At 39.1% G+C, this 24,204-nt stretch overlaps 1 protein-coding gene across 1 annotated transcript in view; it reads right to left on the reverse strand.

Annotated features, from left to right (window-relative positions):
* GUCY1A2 (guanylate cyclase 1 soluble subunit alpha 2) overlaps positions 1 to 24,204 on the reverse strand; it is a gene marked incomplete at its 5' end in the record, with an annotated part of 323,383 nt that overhangs the window by 131,484 nt on the left and 167,695 nt on the right. Inside the window, one exon of the mRNA XM_032427729.1 lies at positions 12,171 to 12,656. Coding sequence (XP_032283620.1) covers positions 12,171 to 12,656 — 486 coding nt within the window. The remainder of the gene's footprint in view (positions 1 to 12,170; positions 12,657 to 24,204) is intronic.

Consider the following 24,204-nt stretch of genomic DNA (forward strand, 5'->3'; position numbering starts at 1 on the left):
GAAGCAAATCTACTTGTGTCACTCCTCTATTCAAAAATCCTTCAATAACTTCACTTTGTTCCAATGATTAAGACCAAAATCCTTAAAATGGCTAAAACACCTATAGGTTCTAGTTCCTACCTACCTCTCTATCTTTGTCTTGTGCTACTCTTGCATTATTTAAGTTTGACCATGGTGATCTTCATTTAGTTGTTCCAATTTCATCATGTTCCTTTCTGACTCAGAGCCTTTACATATCCTGACCCCACTGCATAGAATCCTCTACTCCCAACATCTTTCCTACCCAATTAGCTCCTTCTCATCCTTCAGATCTCTATTTAAAGGTCATCTCCTCAGGGATGCCTTCCTGAACTCCTAGACTAAATCAGGTGTCTCTACCACAGGCTCTCATAACACCACATAATTTTTCTCAGTCATTCTTATGGTAGTTTATAATTACATATTTTTTGAGTAGTGATTAATCGCTGTCTTCCTCATTAGACTGTGACCTTCATCATCGGTAAGAATGTACCATTCTGGTGACTGCTGTTGATAATGGATGAGGCTACGGGGGCAGGGAGTGCCTGACAGACCATGTACCTGACGTGGTATGCGCTCAAGAAACATTTCTTTAAGGTATAAATGGGTGAAAGTAGTTGGTCAAGTTGTGGACCACCTTAAGATCATGAAATTTTGAGACCTCCCCAAGCACCCTTCTGGAATGGAAAAAGCCTGAGCAATGCTCAATCCACCATCTATTAGCTTTGTGACCTCAAACAAGTTCTTTAATCTTTTTGTCTCATTTTCATCTTCTGTGAAAGGCAGATAATATCTATTTTACAAGGCTACTGTAAAGATTAAATAATTTTGTACCTCTCTAGTGATAACCATAACTTTAATTAATCATTAACTGTCTATGTAATTATTTGTTTAATGTTTAACCCCAATGCTCAGTTATAAGCACCTAAGAATTTGGACCATGCTTGCCTAGGCAGCACTATGCTCCAAGGCTTATTAGCTTAGTCTGTAGAATACAGTAGGTGATCAATAATTATTTGTTGAAGATAAATCAATAAGCATATATAAAGAATTTAGCATGGTACCTGGCACATAGTAGGCATTCAACAAATATCAATGTAGATTGAATGTTTGTGTCCCCCCAAATTCCTATGTTGAAACCTAATCCCCAGTGTAAGGATATTGGGATATAGGACTTTGGGGAAGTGATCAGAGACCTTTGGGAGGTCTCTACCCTCATGCATGAGATTAGAGCCCTTATAAGAGAGACCTCAGAAGGTTAGCATCCTTGTCCCTTCCACTACGTGAGGACACAGCAAGAAGACAGCCATCCATAAACCAGGAAGTGGGCCCTCACTAGACGCTGAATTTGCTGACAACTTGATCTTGGAATTCCCAGCCTCCAGAACTGGGAGGAATAAAATTCTGTTATTTGCAAGCTACCCAGTCTATGGTATTTTTGTTACAGCAATCCAAATGGACTCAGACACTCTTCTTCCCTCCCTTCATAGCAAATTCCCCACGATACTCTCTAGCCCTGATCTTCTTTCATTTGAGTGGAAATGGAGTCAGCTGCTTGCACTGTTCATTAATTCACAAGGTATTTACTACAGATAGTTATTATTTTGAATTATGTATAGAAAAAAATCCCAACAACAATAATCTGCTGAGCACAATTTATGTGTCCACTGTGACAAAAATGTTAGATCAGTACTACTGTTCCCACTTTGTAGAAGCAGAAGGTATGTGATGTGACTTAATTAAGTAACAAGACAGAATTAAAATGAGCTTTTCAGGGGCACCTGGGTGGCTCAGTTGTTAAGCATCTGCCTTCAGCTCAGGTCAGGATCCCAGGGTCCTGGGATCAAGCCCCACATTGGGCTCCCTGCTCAGCGGGAAGCCTGCTTCTCCCTCTCCTACTCCCCCTGCTTGTGTTCCCTCTCTCGCTGTCTCTCTGTCAAATAAGTAAATAAAAATCTTAAAAAAAAAAAAAAAAGAGCTTTTCAGGCTTGATACCCAATACCCTTCCCCCTACACTTAAATGTCACTGCACAGTCATAAGCAAATTCAACAGTCTCATCTGGCCTCCCTGGGAGAGTCAAAGAAACTTCTTTCATCAGAGGGCTGAAATATGCCCCACCTAATGAGGCAGTGGCCTGACTAATGAAATTAGGTTAAGTGGAAAAAGGGAGAAGTACAAAATTTTCTTTCCATGACAGAAGAAATCTATACAGTATCAAACTTTGAGTATCCAAGGAAAATAGGAAATTAAAAAATATTGCTTTGGACTATTTTAAGAACAGCATTATCTTAACAGGCAGCTTTCATACATTCCAACATTTGGATACACAGCTGAATCAGCAGTCCAATAAGAATTTTGCTTCAGCTGATTTCTTACAGTTTTCTAGATTATTAAAAGTCCTGTTAACAATTTCAAAGCTTGAAAAATGTATCAAAATAGGCAAATGTTTATAATCAAATACTTGAACTTAAGATAACAACTTTAAATTCTCATTTTTCCACTTTAAAAAACCTTTACAAAAACAAACCCAAATCATTTCAAATTTGCCATATGTGAATAACCTATTAATAGACAATCAGCAGGGTTGATTTTCACTTTGGGAACATTTTCCTAGCCAACTACATATAGCTCTAACACGGAATATTTAGAATCTTAGAATCTCACGAAATGAAGTGACCTTTTGAGATTTCCTTCCACCTATTCCATCAAAAGATTGTAGTTTGTGTTTGAATCACTCCAGTGACCAGAGTATACAGCTCTAGCCAATCTATTTCATTTTTGGGAACACTGACTTTCATAAGGATATTCTACTGTGCTTAAAGTATTTTTTTTAACTTCTGCATAAAGATTCTCTTTAACCTCCCGGAACCAAAGAGACCGAGTCTTTATGAAATCCAACACATAATAAAAAATGGTACAGATTTGCTGAATGCCTTTAAAAAGGAGACCTAGTTATATTCTTAACTCTAGGCTAAAATTCAAATGGCAATTTAAAATTTCAAACTCATCCTTCAACTATTATTTCAAGAGCCTTGTGTTCATGATAAAGGGTTCTGGCTATTCTTTTTGCTCTCTCAACAGTCCTGTGACATACCCAATGTTCTCATTGTAAGGTATGAAATTTGTCTTGTGATTTTCAGTTACTGGATGCAGGATACCAATTTATGAAATACACATATATAAAAGCTGGAACAATCTTTGATCCTACTTCTGCATCTAATTAGGAATGGCAGCTATTTGATACATGACTGACTTCAATCACTGTTTTCTACAATATAAACTTTTAGCTGAATCAGAACTAAATTCAAATGACATCTCTGCTACTTACTAAAACTCATCTTCAAAAGGGACATAAGCACACCAATACCACAGTGTTCTTCTGGAAAATACATAAGATATCACGATTAAGGCATTTAGCACTGTGTTTAGAACACAGTTTATAGGGGCGCCTGGGTGGCTCAGTTGTTAAGCGTCTGCTTCGGCTCAGGTCATGATCCCAGGGTCCTGGGATCGAGCCCCGCATCGGGCTCCCTGCTCGGTGGGAAGCCTGCTTCTCCCTCTCCCACTCCCCCTGCTTGTGTTCCCTCTCACTGTCTCTCTCTCTGTCAAATAAATAAAATCTTAAAAAAAAAAATAGAACACAGTTTATATTTAATATATGTGAATTCCACTTTTTAGTTCCATTTTGCCTTCAGAAATTTTCATATTTAAATCACTGTGTTTTAAGTGGTAAAAAGTGGGAGATTATGTACTACATTTCTGCTACATAACAAACATTAATTAAAGGTTGGTGAGGAAGGTAACAGAAACAATCCAATTCAAAAAGATTTGCAGACTGCACTGAGGCTATCCTATCAAATAAGTGACAGGCAGTTGTCCTGTCTAGAAGATCATTTTCCATTTTAGTAAACTCATCCAATACCCAGGTATTACAAACCTTGATGGGAATACAACTGACATATTCACATTCTAAAGCTTGCCAGAAATCGTCGGCTAAATGGCCTCAGGGTAACAGAAATGATTATATAATGACAATAATTTTTTACAAAGAAAAATTGATATTTTTAAAATGAAATTTTTGAATAAACATATCGGAGTAACTCACGGACTAGGTGGTAAGCTTAGAAGTGCAAAAGGTATACAAAGTAAAAGCTAGGTGCTCACAGCGTTCTGATCAAGGTGTTAGTGACAAGGGCAAACATGCTGGTGAGCTCAGAGCTTAACTTCTTCACAGTTTATTGAAACACAACAGAAATAAACTCTGTAATAACACAAGCTCCATAAAGGCTAGTGAAAAATCTTTCACTTGGTCCATGGGGTAACATTACCCTTACAGATACAGGAAATTCTAGCAACATGGGCTTCATATAATAAGAAGACCTGCTAGATTCTTGTGTCATACATTTCCAGACAGTTTTTAGAGTTGAGAGACATTTCCTTGGTGTCTTATTCCACTCAGGCTGCTATAACAAAATACCATAGATTAGGTGGCTCAAAAAACAGGACTTTCTTTCTCACAGTGTTGGTGGCTGGAAAATCCAAGATAAAGGTGCCGGCTGATTCAGTCCCCGGGTGAGGGTGCACCTCCTGGCTTGCAGATGGCTACCTTCTCCGTGTCCTCACTTGGCAGAAAGAGAGGGAACTCTGGTCTCTTCCTCTTCTTATAAGGACCCTGATCCCTTCATGGGGTCCTTTCCTCAGAACCCCATCTAAACCTAATTAATAACCTTTCCAAAGGCCCACTCCAAATACCATCACATTGGGGGTTAGGGTTTCAATAAATGAACTTTGGGAGGATGCAAATATTCAGCCCATAACACCTGGTAGCATAAAAATAAAAAACACCAATCTCTTAGCAGCTGCCACCATTCTTTAGAAGATTAAAAATCAATAGGGGTAAAAAGAACCACCCGCAAACACTTTGTTTGATAAAGTCAGCAAGACACTTCAACAATTTCAATTTCTGCTTGGTGATCCAAGTTATTGTAGCCTTCTCTGTGTTTCAGAATTTGTCACAACACGAAAGAAAATGTTTGAATATAGAAGGAACATCATTTGGGATGTCAGATTAAAACATAAAAAAAATAAACATTTTAGGTTCAGTGTCATAGTGTTGGTCATAGACATTGCATGAGTGAATATTATAGAAAAACACTGTCATCTTCATAAATTCCATTTGGTAACTTGGGTTATTCAGATAAAAATGAAGACAGACTATGGACCCATCGTCAGGAATGAGGATCCACAAGGACCCAGTGATGATGCTACAAAAAATGCGTGTCAGGGAGCTTCTCTCTTAGCCCCTACTTTGACCTCTCTCCATACCCTTCCCTCATCCACTTTCTCTGGTATACAATGTAATTCTAATAACCTGAAAGAATGCACCCAAGCAAATGAGCATTTCATCTATTTCTAATAAGCACTGGCTCCACGGTATTTATATACAAACACACACACATACAAGCATGTGCATAGAAAACACATACCTACTCACCATCTATGCCCAGAAACACCTATTTGAGAAAGGACAGTTAGCATGGATATTTACTACCATGGACCAGACACTGCAATAAGCACTTTACAGGTATTTCATTTAAAAGCTCATAAAATATAGCTATGAGGTAGATGAAATTAGTTTATTTACAGATGGTGAAACTCAAGCAGAGATGGTAAGTAAGGGGTTAAATGTAGCAGGACCAGAACTCCGAGGAATGCAGGGCAAGTTAGCAGCAGAGTTCAGCAGCTCTGGCTGAAGGCAGAGGTGGGAACATGCAAAAGCATCTGCCCTTCCCCTTGTTCCTCCCTAATCTCCAGCCTAAGTACTTGCTCAAGGCAAAAATTTAAATGAGGCAAAACTCTGGTCAGGTAATTTTTAGGGCATTAATGTATTTTGAAAGTGACAATACAATCCCCCTAGTAGAAAAGATATCAGAACAGAATGCTTATCTGTGACTTTCACCTTACCTTATAAAGCATATAAATTAGTTCTTCTCTACTCATTAAAATTGGGCTAAAAATATATACTAATTTCCATCACATTTTATAAGCTTCCATGGGAGTCATACCCTGTTACCAAGCGAGTGAGTCAAAAATGTTTATTAAGTGAATGAATGATATGAAAAATATATATATATATATTCACTTCAGAAATTCCTGTTTTCTAGACTTATGAGAAGATACTGTGACTTCATTTCTAGCAAAAATCAGTGGCACTGATGTTGATGGAAACCCCTGAGAAGAACTAGTACAAATCTTTGGTAACTTTAGTTTCAAAAGTATGTGCACTGATCATTAAAGCAGAAAATATGTAAATCTCGGGGGAAAAAAAAAAAAATGAACCAGTCACTCATTCGTTACCAAATGGAACTGGCATTCTGTGCTGGGAAATGGAGTAAGATGATAGATACATATTTCTAAAATTCCAAGAATAACCTAAGTGCTTAAGTATTTTAAAAGGCTATTTTATCATAAAACAAACCAAGAGGGAAGAAAGGCATTTCAGTATATTTTTTTTTTTTTTTGTCCTGCAGAATCCAATTCATGCTAGAGTGATATCCTTGAGATTCTGCTTCATTTTCTGGAAGCCGGCTGAAGGTCCAGTGAACAAAGGCTGTGGGAGTGCTCCATATTGTCAAAAGACAAGACAAATCAAAATTCTCGAGGCATCGAGTTCTGTAGCCTGGTAAGTTTGCGAAATGTCTGCTTTATCCAGTTTACAAACCACTAGCTTATCAGTGCAAAGCATACGCAGTCTTCACCAAGACATCTGAATCCAAAGGGGTGCCTCTCAGTTTCCGTGGGGTATTAACATGCCTATTCAAAACTGAACTCTGTCCACCTGATATATAAGCCTTTCTATTGTGGATATTTATCACCTTTTACTTCTGTGTTCTGTATTCATTTTTAGGATGTACAGACTTTTTCCACAAAACCGTTCAGGAGCTACAGTTAAAAGGAGTCTATAGCTCATAGACCAAAGCAGAATAATCTACTTATATAAATTATGTGAAATGCATATGATCCTAATGGATTTCTAGCTCTTTTTATTGGTGGTGTATTTATAGAAGTTTGGAGGTTATAAAGTCAACAGTGTTTCCACTGGTTTTCAGAGATTTTCAGAACTCAAGCTATCTGGCAATTTTCAAATTATATTAATGTCAAGAGTGTCCTTCCAAATACGTTCTATTCATTTTCAAGAATGGATAGAATTAACTGGCTAACTCCAGTTTCTCTGTGGGTCTAATCCCTGTTTCAGCATTTAAAAGCTCAGTGGACATCCCTATATCCTTCGATGAGGCTGCATTATTTGGTTACCCGTTGACTCTACAGAGGGGGTCCTATGCATCCGCTGGCTCTCAGGCTGGTCCCGGAGAGGGAAAAGACTCTGGTTCTGTATCAGTTAGTCCTGATGCCTATCTTCATATTTGCTGCCTGGACACAGTGCCCGATTTCCAGTTCCTGGAATCCAGTCTCCTTATGCTCAGTGCCGAGGTCTTGTTCCCCTAAGAATGAGTCTGGATTTCTGTTCCTTCCTACTTTGCTGTACTCAGCTTTTCCACATTAACTTAGAATACTTGCATTCCCTGTCAATATGAATTTTGTGTCGTTTTTTAGATGATAAACATCAGGTTCCTTGATCCAACAGATCTTCTGGCATTTTCTGGCTGCTCTGTCTTGTTCTTCTACCCCTTCTCCCCAACCCAAGTTGGACAGTGGTGCTCAATGTTTAACTTCACTGACATCTGCAAACCAAGCTTGGGGTTTGCAATGGAAATGCTCTTTCTACCCCCACCACAAAAGAGGAGAAGATTTTATTACTAACATTTTTTAAGGGTTTCCTGGGCAAGATGATTTTTAAAAATCAACTTTTATTCATTTTATTATTTTAAAACTATATTGCCTATTGCCCGCTGTTCCATTCTCGGTATGTTGTTTCTGCATAAAAAGAATTAGGAGAGAAGATGCTACGGGTTTCCGACAAAAAAGGAGGATGGCAGAGGAGAGAGTCCGCAACTTTTTTTTTTTTGAGAGAGAGAGCGAGTGGAGAGAGAGGGGCAGAGGGAGAGGGACAGAGAAAATCTTAAGCAGACTCCACACCCAGCATGGAGCCCAATGTGGGGCTCAATCTCACGACCCTGAGATCACAGCCTGAGCTGAAATCAAGAGTCGGACGCTCAACTGACTGAGCCACCCAGGCGCCCAAGAGCCCCCAACTTTTAAACGCAGCTTCTCAAAACTCTGAACTATTTGCTACTAGAAGGGAAGTGGGAAGATTTGGGCAACGCAATCACAGAACTTTTCTTCAACAGCTGACAGCCTAATTCTAGTTACCGATCCTGCAACAGAGTTTTAAAACCAGTTCCACTTTTTCTTTTTATTATTTTATCTTTGTCTAGATAACAGCCCAGACTTGTGAAAATATTATAGGCTTTTAGAATCAGATAGAATCAGCTGTAGTTCAAATTCTGATTTATGAGTCACGCTGTCTGGATTATTTAACCTTTCTCAATGGACATAATGAAACAACCCCACATGTTAATCATGGGAGATTAAGTGAGATGATTTTTCATTCTTTTGTCATCAGCACTGGGTGCACTGTTACACACATACAAAAACGCACAGATAGTCACATATTCACGTTCCGGTAGGTCCAGACGCACCTGGCCGAGAGCTAACAAGGACAGCTCCCAAGGACATTCACTCCTACTCCTATTCTAAGCACTTTGCCCCTATCAGCTCAGTGAAATACAACGGGAACTCTGGGGTGGGGACATTTAGTATCTTAACTTTACAGGGGACAGAAATGGAGAAATTGCAGTTTAAAAAGTCTTTAAAGGTGCAAAGAAGAGATGTCTAAGGAATACATTTGAGATAGCACTGGGGTGCGGTACCCTCGGCTCAAAGGAATGAGAGGAGCATGAAGGGCTCACTAACCCTTCTTGCTTCTCCCTTATTTCTAACCAATGGTCTTGCCAGAGGCAAAAATATAAAATAAGGCAAAACCCTCATTAGGTTGCTTCAATATCCAATGCCATCATCATCATCATTATCATCATCTATATGCCAATAATAAGAAATTTAGAATTGCCGGTTCTTTGTTCATCCCCGATACCCTATAAAACCTAAAGAGCAAAATATTATACAGCGCGCTCTTTATGTTGACTTTTTACTAAATATTTGCTTTTCTAATTATAAGAGGATCAAAATTATAACCCATGCTTCCTTCAATTTACCTAGCTTTTATGTAGCATTCATACACCTGTAACATCTTGGCAGCCAAGCATTGTAAAGGCTTTAATTTTCCCCATGCCTGAAATAGGCACGGTAAAATCTATAGCTTTCTCTTACACCTCCTTCTGTGTAGAAGGTGTGTTTCTCATTATGGCCTAATTTAGCTGAATTCTACCCCTGGAATCTATCTCTGCATCATCTTCCCTAACGATAGGTAAACACGGAATAATAAGATGATCAAGAAAAGGACAACCATCAATTTGGAAAGTGGAGTCTCACTGGGCAGGAACAGACTTTAAATGCCCCCCTGTGGGGCACTCTCTCTAGGTTTTTCCCGGCATTCAGTTCCACCTGGTTTCCTTTCACATTTCTAACGTAAAAGTGGGCTCCACCGTATTTGTCTCTGCAGTATGATTATTCACAAATATTTTAAATGTACTTTAAGTCCAGCAAGTACTTATGAAATCAGTGGGTGTATGGTCCTTTAAAAATTCTACTTTGGAATTTTTTTTTCAATAGCCATTAAAAATCTAACAGATAGCTCATGGTATAAAACAGCACTGTATAAATTTTCTAAAAAAATAAGCTAGTCTATTTATGATGATTAGAAATCTCAAATTAGGCATGTAAGAGGATATCTAATTTATATTCCTCCTAATGCATTTCCTATAAGGTACATTGTTTTATCCTATGCAAGGGTAATATTCTCTCTTTATTTTGTCTTTCCCTCTCTCTGGCCGTGTCATCAACACTCCTGCCTCAGCACATAACATGTTTCCTTGTCTGGACCCTAAACTCAACACCCATAAACCTGAGTAAACATGAAAACTGCCTCAGACACCTATTCAAGATACAGACACCATCATCAAAGGGATGTTAAAAACACCTGGCCTTGAAATTGTATTACTTTATACATTTATTGCTGAAATTTCATAAGCAAGTTCTGTTTAACAGAATTTGTGAACCAGGAATGTTTTGTTTATACATGAAGGATGGAAAGCCAGTCTTGAGTATCGGGGAAATTGTAAATCCATTTTATAAGTTAAAACTGGCTGATAGTTATGTATCACTATATGGAACTGTCCGTGGTGTAAAAAACATACAGAAAAATCTGAGGATCCTGCAGGATATTGCCATGCATTTTTTTTGTGTGTGTGTGAGGTGTCCTAGCTTATCTGAAGGGAAAGGAAACTTGATGTCTGTGAAATCCGTATTCTTAAACCTTGAGGCTGTTGTGGTATCCTCAGGAAAACACCACATTTCTTCTTTTCTCAAAACCTGATGCTTATATTTAACTTACGGATTCCCTTGCTTTTCCAAGGAAGACTCTATTTATCTGCTTATCACTCTCATTCAGTTGTAAGAGTTTAGGGCCAAAATAACATGACTACTTTAGGCCAAGAAAGCTAACACAGCAAATCAGGGGTTCACAGAGGAAGGGGACCGGTCGTTGCTGAGATTAGTGCAGTAGAGTCCCAGCCTGGAGAAAGCAACGCACTGGCAAATTCTGGCTAATCGCTCTACTTCCTGGAAATGACTGAGTGTAACAGTGACAAACTCATTGTAGTGTCTCTCTGGTTTAGGATCAGACTTCCGGCTACCTCTATCATAAATTATATAACAATAAATTATAAGGAAGTTGAAGATAATTTATAAGAACTCATTTTGTACAAGGCAAATCCCTCCTATATACCGCACAGTGAATGTTCACCCCTCCGAAGGGACTCACTAAAATATTTACCACCGGCTGCACGTTATACATAATGGAACTACAGAACATGTTTCTCTAAAGGAGAGACACCTTAATGAAAACACCCTCTGGGATAATAAGATGAAACTACAATGTTTCTTTCCAAGTCTTCTTATGTGTAGATCATACTATAACACGAAGGAGCAGTTTAAATGGATTAGTAAAGAGAAAATAAAAGCCTACAGTTCACTACTATTTATACTAAAAGCACTTTCTGTCCTTTATATAAAAAAACCCCACATACCCCAACATTGTGTAATCATGTGAAATTATGAAAAGTTACAGAGTTATTCATTAGGTAGATATGAGGCTGAAACACTCAAGAGATTGCTCTGATTTTAGTAAGAAATTCATTAGGAGTTCAACAAATCAGACCCAAAAAATGGTGATGGGTAACTATTTTCAAAGTTCTTCCACTATTTAGTTGGACAAATTAAAGTGCTTCCACTAAAAACCACTGGTCATTTGGTAATAGCTAGAATATTTACAAGTATTCCTTCAGAATTAGAGGGACCTACCTTATTTGACAATGCAGCGCAAAAACACTGATTAATCATCATTTAACTGATAATGCAATGCATATTTTAACATAATTTACTTCTTATTAACTGTCAAAAGAAAATTCTTAGTTTATATTGGAATCCTGTTCTCTAAGAAAGACTAATTATGTTTGAAAAGTTGCCTAGAGCTCAGCAATTTAATTCTGTAATAATAATGAACTTGAAGAACTAGCTCTACAGCCTTTTGCCGTAGTGAGCAATATTAGGATTCAGTTAGCTATAGTATGTCAATACCATAAACTGACTGATAATGGAAATTGACTCATTCAACAGAAATACCTATATTCTAAAATTTCTAAAGAGATTTCCATCATTTAATACCAAGTTTAATTTAAAAAAAAAACTGCATCCTAGCAATTTAAGATAATTTATGATTAAAAAATATTTGTGGATGTTGCTGGAGTGGAGGGGGGTGGGCGGGATGGGGTGGCTGGGTGATGGGCGCTGGGGAGGGTATGTGCTATGGTGAGCGCTGTGAACTGTGTAAGACTGATGAATCACAGACCTGTACCCCTGAAACAAATAATACATTATATGTTAATAATAAATATATATATATATACACACACATATATAAAATATTTGTGGATGAGTAACTAAACCCCTTTACCTTATAAATATCCAAAAATCCACACTGGTGGTCAAACCTGGTGTACAGTTCATTCAGCATGCTGATCACCTGCATGGGGGTGCACTGAGCACAGATGGCTGTGAATCCAACAATGTCCGAGAAGAGCATGGTGACGTCGTCGAACTTCCTGGCCTGCACCTGCTGCCCCTGCCACAACAGCTGGGCGACGTCACCGGGGAAAATAGAATACAGAAGATCGACTGTTTTCTTCTTTTCTTCTTCCAGGGCCTGGTGAGTTCTTTCCAAAGTTGCCTTTAACTTATCCATCCTCTTCTTCAAGCCATCCTGTGCCTTTGCTTGCTCACCAACCAGAATGACGTCTCGGGTGGCGTCATGGATCGGGATGTCCGAGAGATGCAGCCCTCGGCCCATGAGCTCGTCCAACTTGTCCACGCACGGAGAGCCCAGGAATAAGATGGAATTTGATTCCGGGACGTGGATCATCTGTCCTTTGACTTCCATCACCTGCAGAAGGAACATGAAATTTTAATCCGTGCTCTTCTTCACATAGCAGGTTCACAAAAATTTAACTTACTATCTGATGAGGAGGAGGAGCAAGAAATGTACCATGAGCTATGCTGAATTTCTGCATCTGTAGGAGCAAATTTCAGTATGGTTTACAGCCCATGTAAAATTCACCGTTCTGAACGGAAATCTTTGTTACCACACCCCACTTTGCCACTTTTTAAAGACAAGGATGAAACAAAGAGTGAGATCAATGAGAAATGAACCTGGGAAACATGTTTTATTCAAAATGAAATTACACTCAGGCACAGCACGAAACGGGCTCATGAGTCAGTTTAACACCTTTCAGCCTGCTTAATAATAAAATTAGGACAAATCCATCTGTCAGAACAACTATAGTCAACTGTCATTAAAATAACACTCAGGAAAAAAAGGCCAGAAGATTAAAATAAATCAAAATAATTGTTTGGCCTTAAGTAAGTCATTTTTCAAGCAGTTTGTAGACCTTTGAATATACAGTAGTTCTTGCACTGACTAGGGAATGATTCACTTAATCTTAAAAATAAAAATTTAAACGAGACATGATAAGTCAGGATTATGAGGAAGCAACTATCAGTCAACTGGCATGTTCACTATAAGCTGAAAATAAACCCCCAAGTCAGACTAGAACCAAAGGAATTCAGGTAAGAAGATAAAGAATCTGAAGAGGGTCCCTCCTTTCTGTGCTCTTTGACTGGAGAACTTGGGGGACTGATGTTTCGTGTTTTCCCTTAGGGAACAGACTGATGCTATCTCAGCTTGGCGCCCTACAAGGCCCTCCACGCAAGGAGCAGCTGCAAGAAAGGAAGCACACTTAGGCTGTGTCTACACAAATACAGTTATCTGGGTCAGAGTAGGGTATCTCAGCACACCTGGAGAGGAGAGTGGGTGGAATGACCTAGAAAGGACAGCCTCGGAGCTGACCAGCCAAGACTGCACATCTGTTTAACCTAAGTCATCTTCCACTGCCAAGTGGAATGTGCTCAATAAATTTATTTTCCTCTATTCTTTTTTTTTTCAAAATATTTTTTTTAAAGATTTTATTTATTTGTCAGAGAGAGAGAGCAGGAGAGCACAAGCAGGGGGAGTGGCAGGCAGAGGGAGAAGCAGCCTCCCTGCTGAGCAGGGAACCCGATGCGGGACCCGATCCCAGGACCCTGGGATCATGACCTGAGCCGAAGGCAGATGCTTAACCAACTGAGCCACCCAGGCGCCCCATTTTCCTTTATTCTTCATAAGCATGAAGTAGTTAGGCTGGTTGATGAAACTAGAGGCATAGAACAAATATGCGGTAAAACTGCACACATTTGGGTTTTGAAGCCTACATCTATCTTGTACTTCGTTCCCCCTTCACCATTCACTAAGATCCAGTACAGGCAAGGACATAAAATTGAGTCCTTGCTTGACGCTATAATTTTTACGAAATGAAATGTCCGCTTCATCTTATGTGAAGTTTCTGCTAGTATTTCCTCCTTTGGTACATAATACTCTCATTTGTTCATTGAAATATTTGTTTTCTCTTCACTCACACTGCTTTGGGTGATAAGCATAAAATGATAAAAGAAGATTCCCCATCTCCGAGATACCAAAGGATGGTGCTGGGGGCGAGAGAACAGTGTGCAGAAGACACTTCCAGCTCCCACGCAAGGTGGGCTCCCAAGCCTGCAGCCTATGGTCTGACTACAGAAGAAATAATTGTTCTGAGAAGAATTTCCAGGTTGTTTTCTACCTACCTAGTATGCTTTTTGGGGGAAGGGTATTGTTAATGATACATACTTCCCCATTGTTGGGATGGTGAAGGTGTCATAAGGAAGACACAAAATGTACAACATCGTAGCTAAAAACTGAGCATATTCAACTTATTCTTAAGATTTAAGGTAAAAGCAAACCTCTGATACTCAGGGATTTAGACTTGTGTGTGGTCTCTCTATTTCTGCCCCCCCCCCCATTTCTAGTTATTCTCTTTTTCTTCACCATCTAGCTTTCTTCTCCCTTCTGTTCTGGGGACTTACACTTCCTTCCAGCATCCTCTCTCCACTCAGTCTTTGTCTCTTCTGCTGCCTGTCTCCCCCTCCCCCACCATGCACTCCCTCCCCCTTCCCTCCTTTCCTCAATGCCTTTCTCTTTGCTCCTCTTTCCAAAGTATCAACCTCCACGTGTCCCATCACAAATGGACCCTCTTCTTTTCTTCCTTTGCCTCCATCTCTCTCTTTATGTCAAATGTGGAATCAGCCTATGTGTATATGCACTAATAACATTATGTATTATTTGCTATATGTAATAAATAATAGTGTTTTCATTTAACTTACAAAGAAGCTGAGTCGAATATCTAATATTCCTATCTCAAGAATATAAAACATAAATAGGTTCATGATCTATGTGTGGCCATTAGTTAGTTTGTTTTGTTTTTGTTTTTGTTTTTTTGAAATCTCTGAATCAGCAGAGCCTGAGAGAGGAAAAAGTAACTGCTTACCTCCTACACTACAGAATAGCAACTCATAAAGAACCCCAATGTACCCAGGAAATAACTTCCTTTTTTTATATTTTTCATCAGTGAATTTTTCCCGTATTTAATAAATGGGCAAATGCAACTGGAGTATTTGTGTCTCTATCATAAATGCATTTTTACTTTAATTGGTAATAACATAAATTATTCCTCCTGAGTTCCTTCTGTTCCATTGTAATTATAAATTCAGGAATTCACCATGATCCTCACTTGTTCATCTAGCAATGTGCAAAACTATTATAGAAACTATATATTCTTATGTAGAAGAAGATTTGTGGAAAACTGCATAAAATGGAAACATCTAAGTTTTTACTGCATCTCAAATTATACTAAAATTTAAATGAAAGAGCATAATGCCTAAGAAAAACTATCAGATTTAAAAACTATCAGATTTCAAAAACTAGTAAGCATCATACAAAGGAGTATTTGACTGGGCAAAAGGGTTAAAAGTCATCCTTTTACAAAGTTTGGTGATCAGGTTTATTAAACCAGGTGGGTTACTTTTATTTTTATGCATAGATAGCTCTACAAAAATATTTACCACTATAAATAATAATTAATTGAAAATTGAATATGTCTGGATCATACAATTGTACATCCTTGTATTTCTGCATATCCTGAACATGGACTAACAAACCCATGCTCCCATGGAGACTCAAGTCTCGCCAAGATAATCATTGGTGGCATGGTTTTGTACAATGGTTAGCAAAGAGGATTTGTAAAAAGTCCGACCTGGGTTTGAATTCCAGCTCTCTTGACACTTATATGGGCAAACTGACTCAGTTACTTATACTTTCAAAGCTTTGGTTTATCTCTAAAATGGAGATGAAATGATAATGATGTTGATGAGGACGTGCACCCAGCTAATTCATCACATGGGCTGAGTGCTTGCCACCAGCTAGGTACTACGCCGACTTAACAGACATGTTGTTATTAAATTTTACTTTACCCTATTACTGTCCTCATTTTTTAGATGAGACTTAGGGAAGTAAGAGACTTGCTCAGAATGCACAGGCTAATAAACAGCAGGGTCAGCATTTAAACCAAGTTGGATGGACTCCAGAGGATGTGCTCTTAACCACTGAAGAAGCAGGATGGATAAGGGTGTTGGGTGGGGGCCGAGGGGGCAGTAATAATTCTACACGCAAACCAATGTGACAGCAAAATACCCTTTATGAGATTCACAACAGGCAGGAGAAAAGACAGAAGTTGCTGCTCTTGAATCAGATTTAAATAGCTACCTGCATGCCTCTCGCCCTGCATCAGTGTAGTGGAAGAGTCACTTCGAGATGTGATTTTGGATAGTTCAGATCTTTAGGATATAGCTTACGCAAGCAGAGGCAGAACGATTCATCCCTGGTGTCCAGGTGGGCCTTTGTTCTCACAGAGTAACATTCACTTTGAAGAATTAGATCCAGAAGAAAAATAAAGAAAGAAACACTAGCAGACACATGCGCAGCCTGAGAAACTTGTACGTCCTCACAGTGCTGAGATTCTCCTGCTCTCAAGGCCCCTCCTGAGGCACCACATGGCTGGAGCCACCAGGAATAAGGATCTCACCGCCAAAGCCCCATCAAGAAGTACTCGTTTCCCACATGCTTGGGAAAAACCCCCTCTTTTGCATAAAGGTACCAGGGCACCTCACCTCTGGGAGCTAGTTCTTCCCCCTCAAGCAGCATTAACAAGAGCCAGTGGGAGCCCCAGATGCATTAAATGAACCCAACAGATGAAAAGAGCACCCTGTAAGCTCTGAAAATTAGTCACTGCAGCCACTGCCCACGGAAGGAGGCCAGGACCCGCGTGCCAAACCTAAACAGAGCGACCACCTGTGAAAATAAAAACTGCAACAGGCTCTCCTATCTTCTAACATAACAGCCAAACTGTCCAGGCTGCAATAGGAAGCCACGCATCATAATACGAACCAGGAAAATCACATCTTGAATGAGAAAAGGCAGTCAATCCATGCTAACGCTGAAATGGATCAGATACTGGAATTATCTGTCAAGAATTTTAAAGAACCCATCATAAAATGTTTCGACAAGCAATTACAAATTCTTTTGAGGAGAACAAAAAATTAGAAAATCTTAGTAAAGCAATAGAAGATATAAAAATAACCAAGTGTTGATCAAAGAGCTGAAAAATGCCACGAAAATAGAAAATTGGCTGGGTGGGCTCAAAACGAGAGTAGACATGATGGGACAGAATCAGTGAATTTGAGGATAGTTTGAGAGAATTTACTCAGTCTGAACAGAGAGAGAAAACAGACTAAAATAAATAAATAAAAATAAACAGAGCCTCAGAGACCTGCAGAACAACAACAACAACAAAAATCCAACCTTATATTATGGGAGTCCCAGGAGGAAAGGAGAAAGAATAGGACTGAAAAAGCATTTGGAAACATAATGGCTGAAAAAGTCTCTAATTTGATGAACAATATAAATCCACAGGTTCCACGAGCTATGTGAACCTCAGACAAGGTAATTGCAAAGAAACCCACTTTAATTCATACCCTAATTAAACTTATGAAAACTAAATTCAAAGAAAATATCTTGAAAACGGCCACAGAGAAAGGATGCATTACTTGCAGAGAACACTAATTTGAATGGAAGTGGGTTTCTCACCTGGAACTATGGAGGCCAGAAGAAAGGAGCATGCTTTTTTGAATATCAAAAGAAAAGAAGTGTCCATGTGAATTCTACATCTGGGGAAACTATTCTTGAAGAACCTAGGGAAAACAAACCCATATGCAGCTGAAGAAAAACTAAAAGTCTGCGTCCTAACAGACCTACTCTTAAAGAATGGCCAAAGAAAAATTTTCAAACAGAAAGATGTTAAGAGAAGGAATCTTAGAGCATCAGGAAGGAAAAAAACAAAACAAAACAGAAAGACTAGAAATATGGGTAATTACCAGAGAGTATCCTTCTCCTGAGTTGTCTAAATTATACATAATGATTGAAACAAAAATTATAACACCATCTGCACTCATCCCAAGTGTCCTTATAAGAGAGAAACGCAGGGAGATTGTACACACACACACACGCATGCACACGCACACGCATGCACACGCACACACACACGCACACACACCACGAGGATGTGGAGGCAGAAACACAGGCAGTAATGTCACTACAAGCCAAGAAACACCAAGGCGAGCCAGCAGCCACCAGGAGCAGGAAGACTCAAGGAATAGATTCTCCCCCAAACCCTCTGGAAACACCATGGCCCCACCCACACTGTGATTTCAGACTCCAACCTTCAGGACGGTGTAAGAATAAATTTCTGTTGTTTCACATTCCCAAGTCTGTGGGAATTGGTTACAGTAACCATGAGAAACTACTACATATTGAAACAACAAAATGAGCCAATACGATGTTACTGACAGATATAGGATGAGCCACCTAACAGCAATACGGTACGCATTTTTTTTTCAAGAACTCATGGAGCATACTCTAAGCCAGACCGTATCCTGGGCCACATAAAAAAGCAACCCACCACAACACTCAGGTCATGATCTCAGGATGCTGAGATCAAGCCCCGCGTCGGGCTCCGTGCTCAGCGGCTTGTCTGCTTGAGATTCTTTCCCTCTCCCTCTGCCCCATCCCTGCTCACACATGCTCTCTAAATTAATTAATTAATTAAATCTTAAAAAAAAAATTGTTTTAAATTGAAAGTATATATAATATGTTCTACACCGAATAAAAGTAGAAATCAGTCACCGTAAGACATATTCACAGTGGCCCAAAGTGGAAATAATCCAGATGTATTTTAGTGGGTAAATGGTTAAACGAACATGGAATATTATTTAGGAATATAAAGAATATTCTACTGACATAAGCAAAATTGTGGATTAATCTGTAGGGAATTATACTAAGTGAAAAATTGCTCAGTTGATAAAATGGCAGAGTTTCATTTTCCTGCTTTGCTTATTTTTATCATTCACTTGTTTGTGTTTCGATTCTTAAGACTATAATTATCTAGAGAAATAAAGTGTTTTGAAATAAAACCAATTTTCTCCCAGGGGGCTATTGGTTTTTCCAAATTCTAACCTACTATCTGCATTTATAATAGCTGTAATTTTTAAAAACTGCAAAATTTGTTTTGATTTTCTCTGACAAGAATCCTTCATTAAATATTCTTCCCTAAGAGGCAATATGGAAATTCTTAAGTACACTAAATATAAAAGAAATTAAAAGCATTCACTTATTTATCTATTCATCTGTTTTACAAATATTTACTTAATATCTACGACCTATCAGTACTATGCTACTTACTTTAAATATGCAGGAATTCAAGCAGAACATCTTTGCGGTTTTAATGAATTAAACAGCAAATTTAATAGTAAAGTATATATATCTGGGGGAATATTAATATCTGAAGCTAATTATGATACTTATTCTGTAGACTGAAATGAGACACAATAAAATTCATACTGTTTCTTGATGAAATCAGCAAAAAAAAAAAACCCAACAACATAACCCTCCAGAAGATTTTATCTTAGAATAGAAATGCTTAGCATTGGAATGCTTGCTTTTCCCCCCAGTGTGTTTGTATTTACTTTCATTGCTATTCTTGCAATCTCAAAACTTCATTCTATAAATGGATTTGAATTCTGTTTTGATAGATAAGCCAGTAAACCACATAACAAAGTCGATTTAATGTTCCATGATTAGATGCCACTTTTCCTTTTAAATCACAGCAGGATTCATATAATATTTAAGGGAAATAGGTTTATGCTTCATAGTCGAAAGAAGTGCATCAGCAAATGTTTTGGTATTCTGTTGTGCAAATTTTCCAAATGTAAAAGGCTTATGTTCTGCTTTTAGATTCATTTTTTTTTTATTTAACAATCTCACACGATGTGGGGAATATGAAATTGATACATGGTTTTGAAGACCTTGCGTGCAGAGATTGCCTTTTCTCCCAAAGAGCGCAAATGATTTTTTCATCACATTCACACAATCAGTAAATCACACACATTCAAGGAAGAGCACTGAGTCCTCACTCCTTTAACACCCACAGTGAGCCTCACCTCTGGGGCGCCTCCGTCACCACCCTGCCACTTACACGTCCCATGGGAGATTTGGGTTACATTTCTATATAATGAGCTGATAAAACTACACTTCAGAAAGCTGTAGTAAATATTTGGAACCACCACTAAAATATTCTGCCAAGAAGGGATATTCTATAGCCTCTTCAAGGAAATAGTACAAAAATAATCCTGCACAAAGCACTACCTCATTGTTAAGTAAGTATGAAGGAAGCCTCCTCATAGTAACAGAGTACAAATAATTAATAAGAATCTGGATTATAAAAAATATTAGCCATTCTCACCCAGCCCATTTAATATGAGAATATTCTGATAAGGCCTCAAAAGAAAAACAAAACAAAACAAAACAAAACAAACCCCTAACTTCCAATTGTCCAATTCTACTGTTATTTATGTATATGTGTGTATTTATGTTAAAATATTTGTTCTCCCATACCTCACTTCGTTCTTGTGAATCAGAGGTCAAATGGAAGATCGAGGGTGGCTATTTTTAGTAATAGGAATAGTGTTTTGCATTTTGACTCAATTGCATTAAACATTTAAAAGAAATAACTAGGGTTTGCGCTTAGACTCAGGTTGGCAAAACCCACTGTTACATACTGAGAATCGGGGCTGTTGGAAAAGCAGAATTAAGGATATTGGCGTACAGAAGGAGTTTCCTAATGGAATAACCAGGCAGTTGCTCAGTGTAGGGCACATACCATGGCGAAACACATACGGACAGCTGCAGAATCTAGTTTTTGTACAGAGGATGGAAACCTTTATATAGAGGATTACTATCCAGGAGATCTTTCTGAAATGATGAAAAGAGGATGACCAAAGAACTAAATTTTAAGTTTTACTTGATTTTCATTAATTTAAACTAAAAGGCATATAGCCACATAAGGCTACTCGCTAATGTGTTGGACACCATGGCGCTGAAGTAAAATTCATGGCTCCGATATTCAGTCCATCACTTGGTCCACATATCATTTTTCATTTCCTTGTGGGTAAAAAAATGAATTGGTATTTGGGTCACAGAGATGTTTTTGCTTTTAACAATGTCACATAGAAGGTTTGAGAATGTATTACATATAGGAACTCTACTCAGTACTGAAGATAGAATTGAGCTTAAGAGAATCAAGGTCTCTACCTTCAAGGAGCTTATACTCTAACAGACGAGACATATATTTAAAAAAAGAAAGAAAGAGGAAAGAATGGACAGGTTATGGAGAGCTAAGGGACCTTCCTGCTGCAGAACAAGTTGCTCGTGATGAAAACATCCTATTGAGGCAGTGGTGATCTTCTAAGAGGTAGGAGAGGTTTCCAAGGACACTCCCACAGACACACACCAGAAAACGGAACAACCAAATAAAAACAAAGGAAACAAGTAAGCCAACAAAAAAATTGAGATGTTGAGCTGGATCCCTGAGAGGAGCAGAGAGAAGCCAGGCTGCCCTGAGAGCCAAGAGGAGAGGGCACTGCTCTGGGGACTCTGAGACCTGGGACATGTGCATGGTTAGGGAGCCTGGTTTCACACTCGGAGCTGAAGCTCCACCCTCAGAGAAGGCTGCAGTGGTCCTCAGTCACAGGCAACTAACCCCTCCCCAACTTAGGCTCTCCAGACTCTTGATTTGAATAAGCTCGAGCAATAGGCAAAAGCACGGAAACAATGAACACAAGATTCAGATCTCCAGGATTGTCAGGTTCAGAACCTAGAGCTACAACATACATATAAGTAAGGATACAATCACAAAGAAACGCAAGCCCCTGGAGCCTGTTAGCAACGAGCAAGCAGTGAAAAACCTGGCATAGGTCATAATGCGAATGAGAATAGCATTTACCCCAAACCACTGTAATGATACAAAAAGTCCTCTACACCACGTTGAGCACAATATCTGGCACAAATTAGCCTTCAGTAACTATTAGGCAACTCACTGTGGATTCTGATCCTGCCTCAAAGGTCCGGAATCAGAACACCCATTTGTTGGGCTCAGAAATGGCTTCTTTTTTTACAAGACCTTCATATGATTCTGAAAATTGGCTAGACTTGGGAACTACTGTCTCAAATGTCGTCTTGTCTGATCCATCCATCTCATACAAGTAAATGAAGAAAAGGACACGTGGGGAGGACAGCTTGCATGAGGGTGCCACGCATGTTGGTAAAAGTGCAAGGACTCGAACCAGACCTCTCAACATACACAGACTCACTATGTATAGTTCAGTATCGGAAGATGTGTTCTGAATAAAGCAGGAAGGAACATGAAGTTCAGGGATGGCTCAGAGCTAGGACATCAACGAGCCCATAAATTCAGTAATCAAAGGTGAATCCCAAAACTGTTTCAACAAACACTCTAGACAGTATTTGTTGTGACAACTTTATGAATGACTTCCCTCTATTTTTGTGGAACCATTAAAGGTGTGAAGGGGGTCCCTTACATTTTTTTTTCCATTGGCACCCCACTGCATTTTACAAGAAGAATGTTTTGTTATCCAGTTTAGAGATTTGAGTTTTCCGGGTGTATCCTTAACATTTGCCAAGGGTCTGCTTGACAAAGCCTATTTGTGACCCAGTAATCTCTCTTCATTATCCCTTGGAATCGTACAAGTTTCAAAATGTTTCTGTAGACACTGCTGCCCTTTGCTCTCTGACACTGGAAGGAGCACACCATCAAGGTTACTATAGTTAGGGAAGCTGAGACCAGGGAGGCCTGAGTCCAGAGATCACACAGTAGGTTAGTTAGGAGCCCTAACGGGAGCCTGGATGGCCCGACCAAGGCATAGTGTGGAGCGATGGATGAAAGGAGTGAAAGCTTTGAAACTAAAAATGATAGTTTAGAGCCTAATTCCACCACTTGCTGGCTGAGTAACCATAGACAGATCACATGGCCCCTTGGGGCCATAGCAACCTCATCTGTAAGACTGGAATAATAACAATTCTAATGGAATAGCATTAGGATGAAGTTTAAATTAGGTAATATGCATAAAAAGCCCAGCTTAGTACCCACAGATGCATGCACTCAGTGATTATTATTATATTATTGTTACTCTTGTTATTAAGCATTATGACAATGGTAATGATGATGGGGCTGATGCTAGAGACACACCACAAATAAGAAATGATAATGCAATTATGTTGAAGAAATTATCATGAGGATACATTTTATGAAGCTATACTGAATAGGCATGGGATATGGGTTAAAAATACATCCCTTTATTCACTGCAGCATTTTCAGTAACAGTAAAAAAAATAGTAAGCAACTTAAATGTCTGTAATAGATTTCTACTTAAATGAGTTATGTCCCATCAATTAAAAAAAAAAAGTTTCACAAATCATACAAAATGCTACCATAATTAAAATATCACAATGAAGGCTGACTTTGCACTGGCAATATTTCTCAGACACACATAATCAGTATTTGTCTTTGTAAACATCGCCAGGAACATGAACCATGTGTAAGAATTCCTTGTCAAGATAATAGCACTCGACTGAAGAAGCGTGCTTTGGAGGCTGTTCACGATGGTGAAAAGCACAGGTGTCGGCAGGTGGCAAGGGAAGCGTTCCAAGGTGGATGAAGGCCAACTCAAAAGCCCAGAGAAAACAGAGGGCTTAGCACACTGAGGGCACTCAACAAGGTCTGGACTGATCACAACAGGGAGCAAAGGGGTCTAGTCAGGTCAAGGCCATGCAAGTGAGTCATGACCACTGGATGTGAGCCTCGCCATGTGACTCTCCAGTCCTCCCTCTCCTCCCTCCTCTGTAACCATGGAGGACACATGTCCAAGATGGTGGAATAAGAAGGAGGAGCCTGGGTTTCGAAGTCTCTCTTGCAACCCAGCTGCTCAGATACCTAACCAGCCCCCACACCTATGATGAGAGCAAGAGATCAATCTTCACTGTGTCAAGGGAGTGGGATTTGAAGATTGTCACGGCATTATTTACCTCGACTAATGCACCAGGTCTTGGTAAAAGATCA

The sequence above is a fragment of the Phoca vitulina genome, unplaced genomic scaffold (genome assembly GCF_004348235.1).
Source record: "Phoca vitulina isolate PV1807 unplaced genomic scaffold, GSC_HSeal_1.0 scaffold38, whole genome shotgun sequence".
NCBI lineage: Eukaryota > Metazoa > Chordata > Mammalia > Carnivora > Phocidae > Phoca > Phoca vitulina.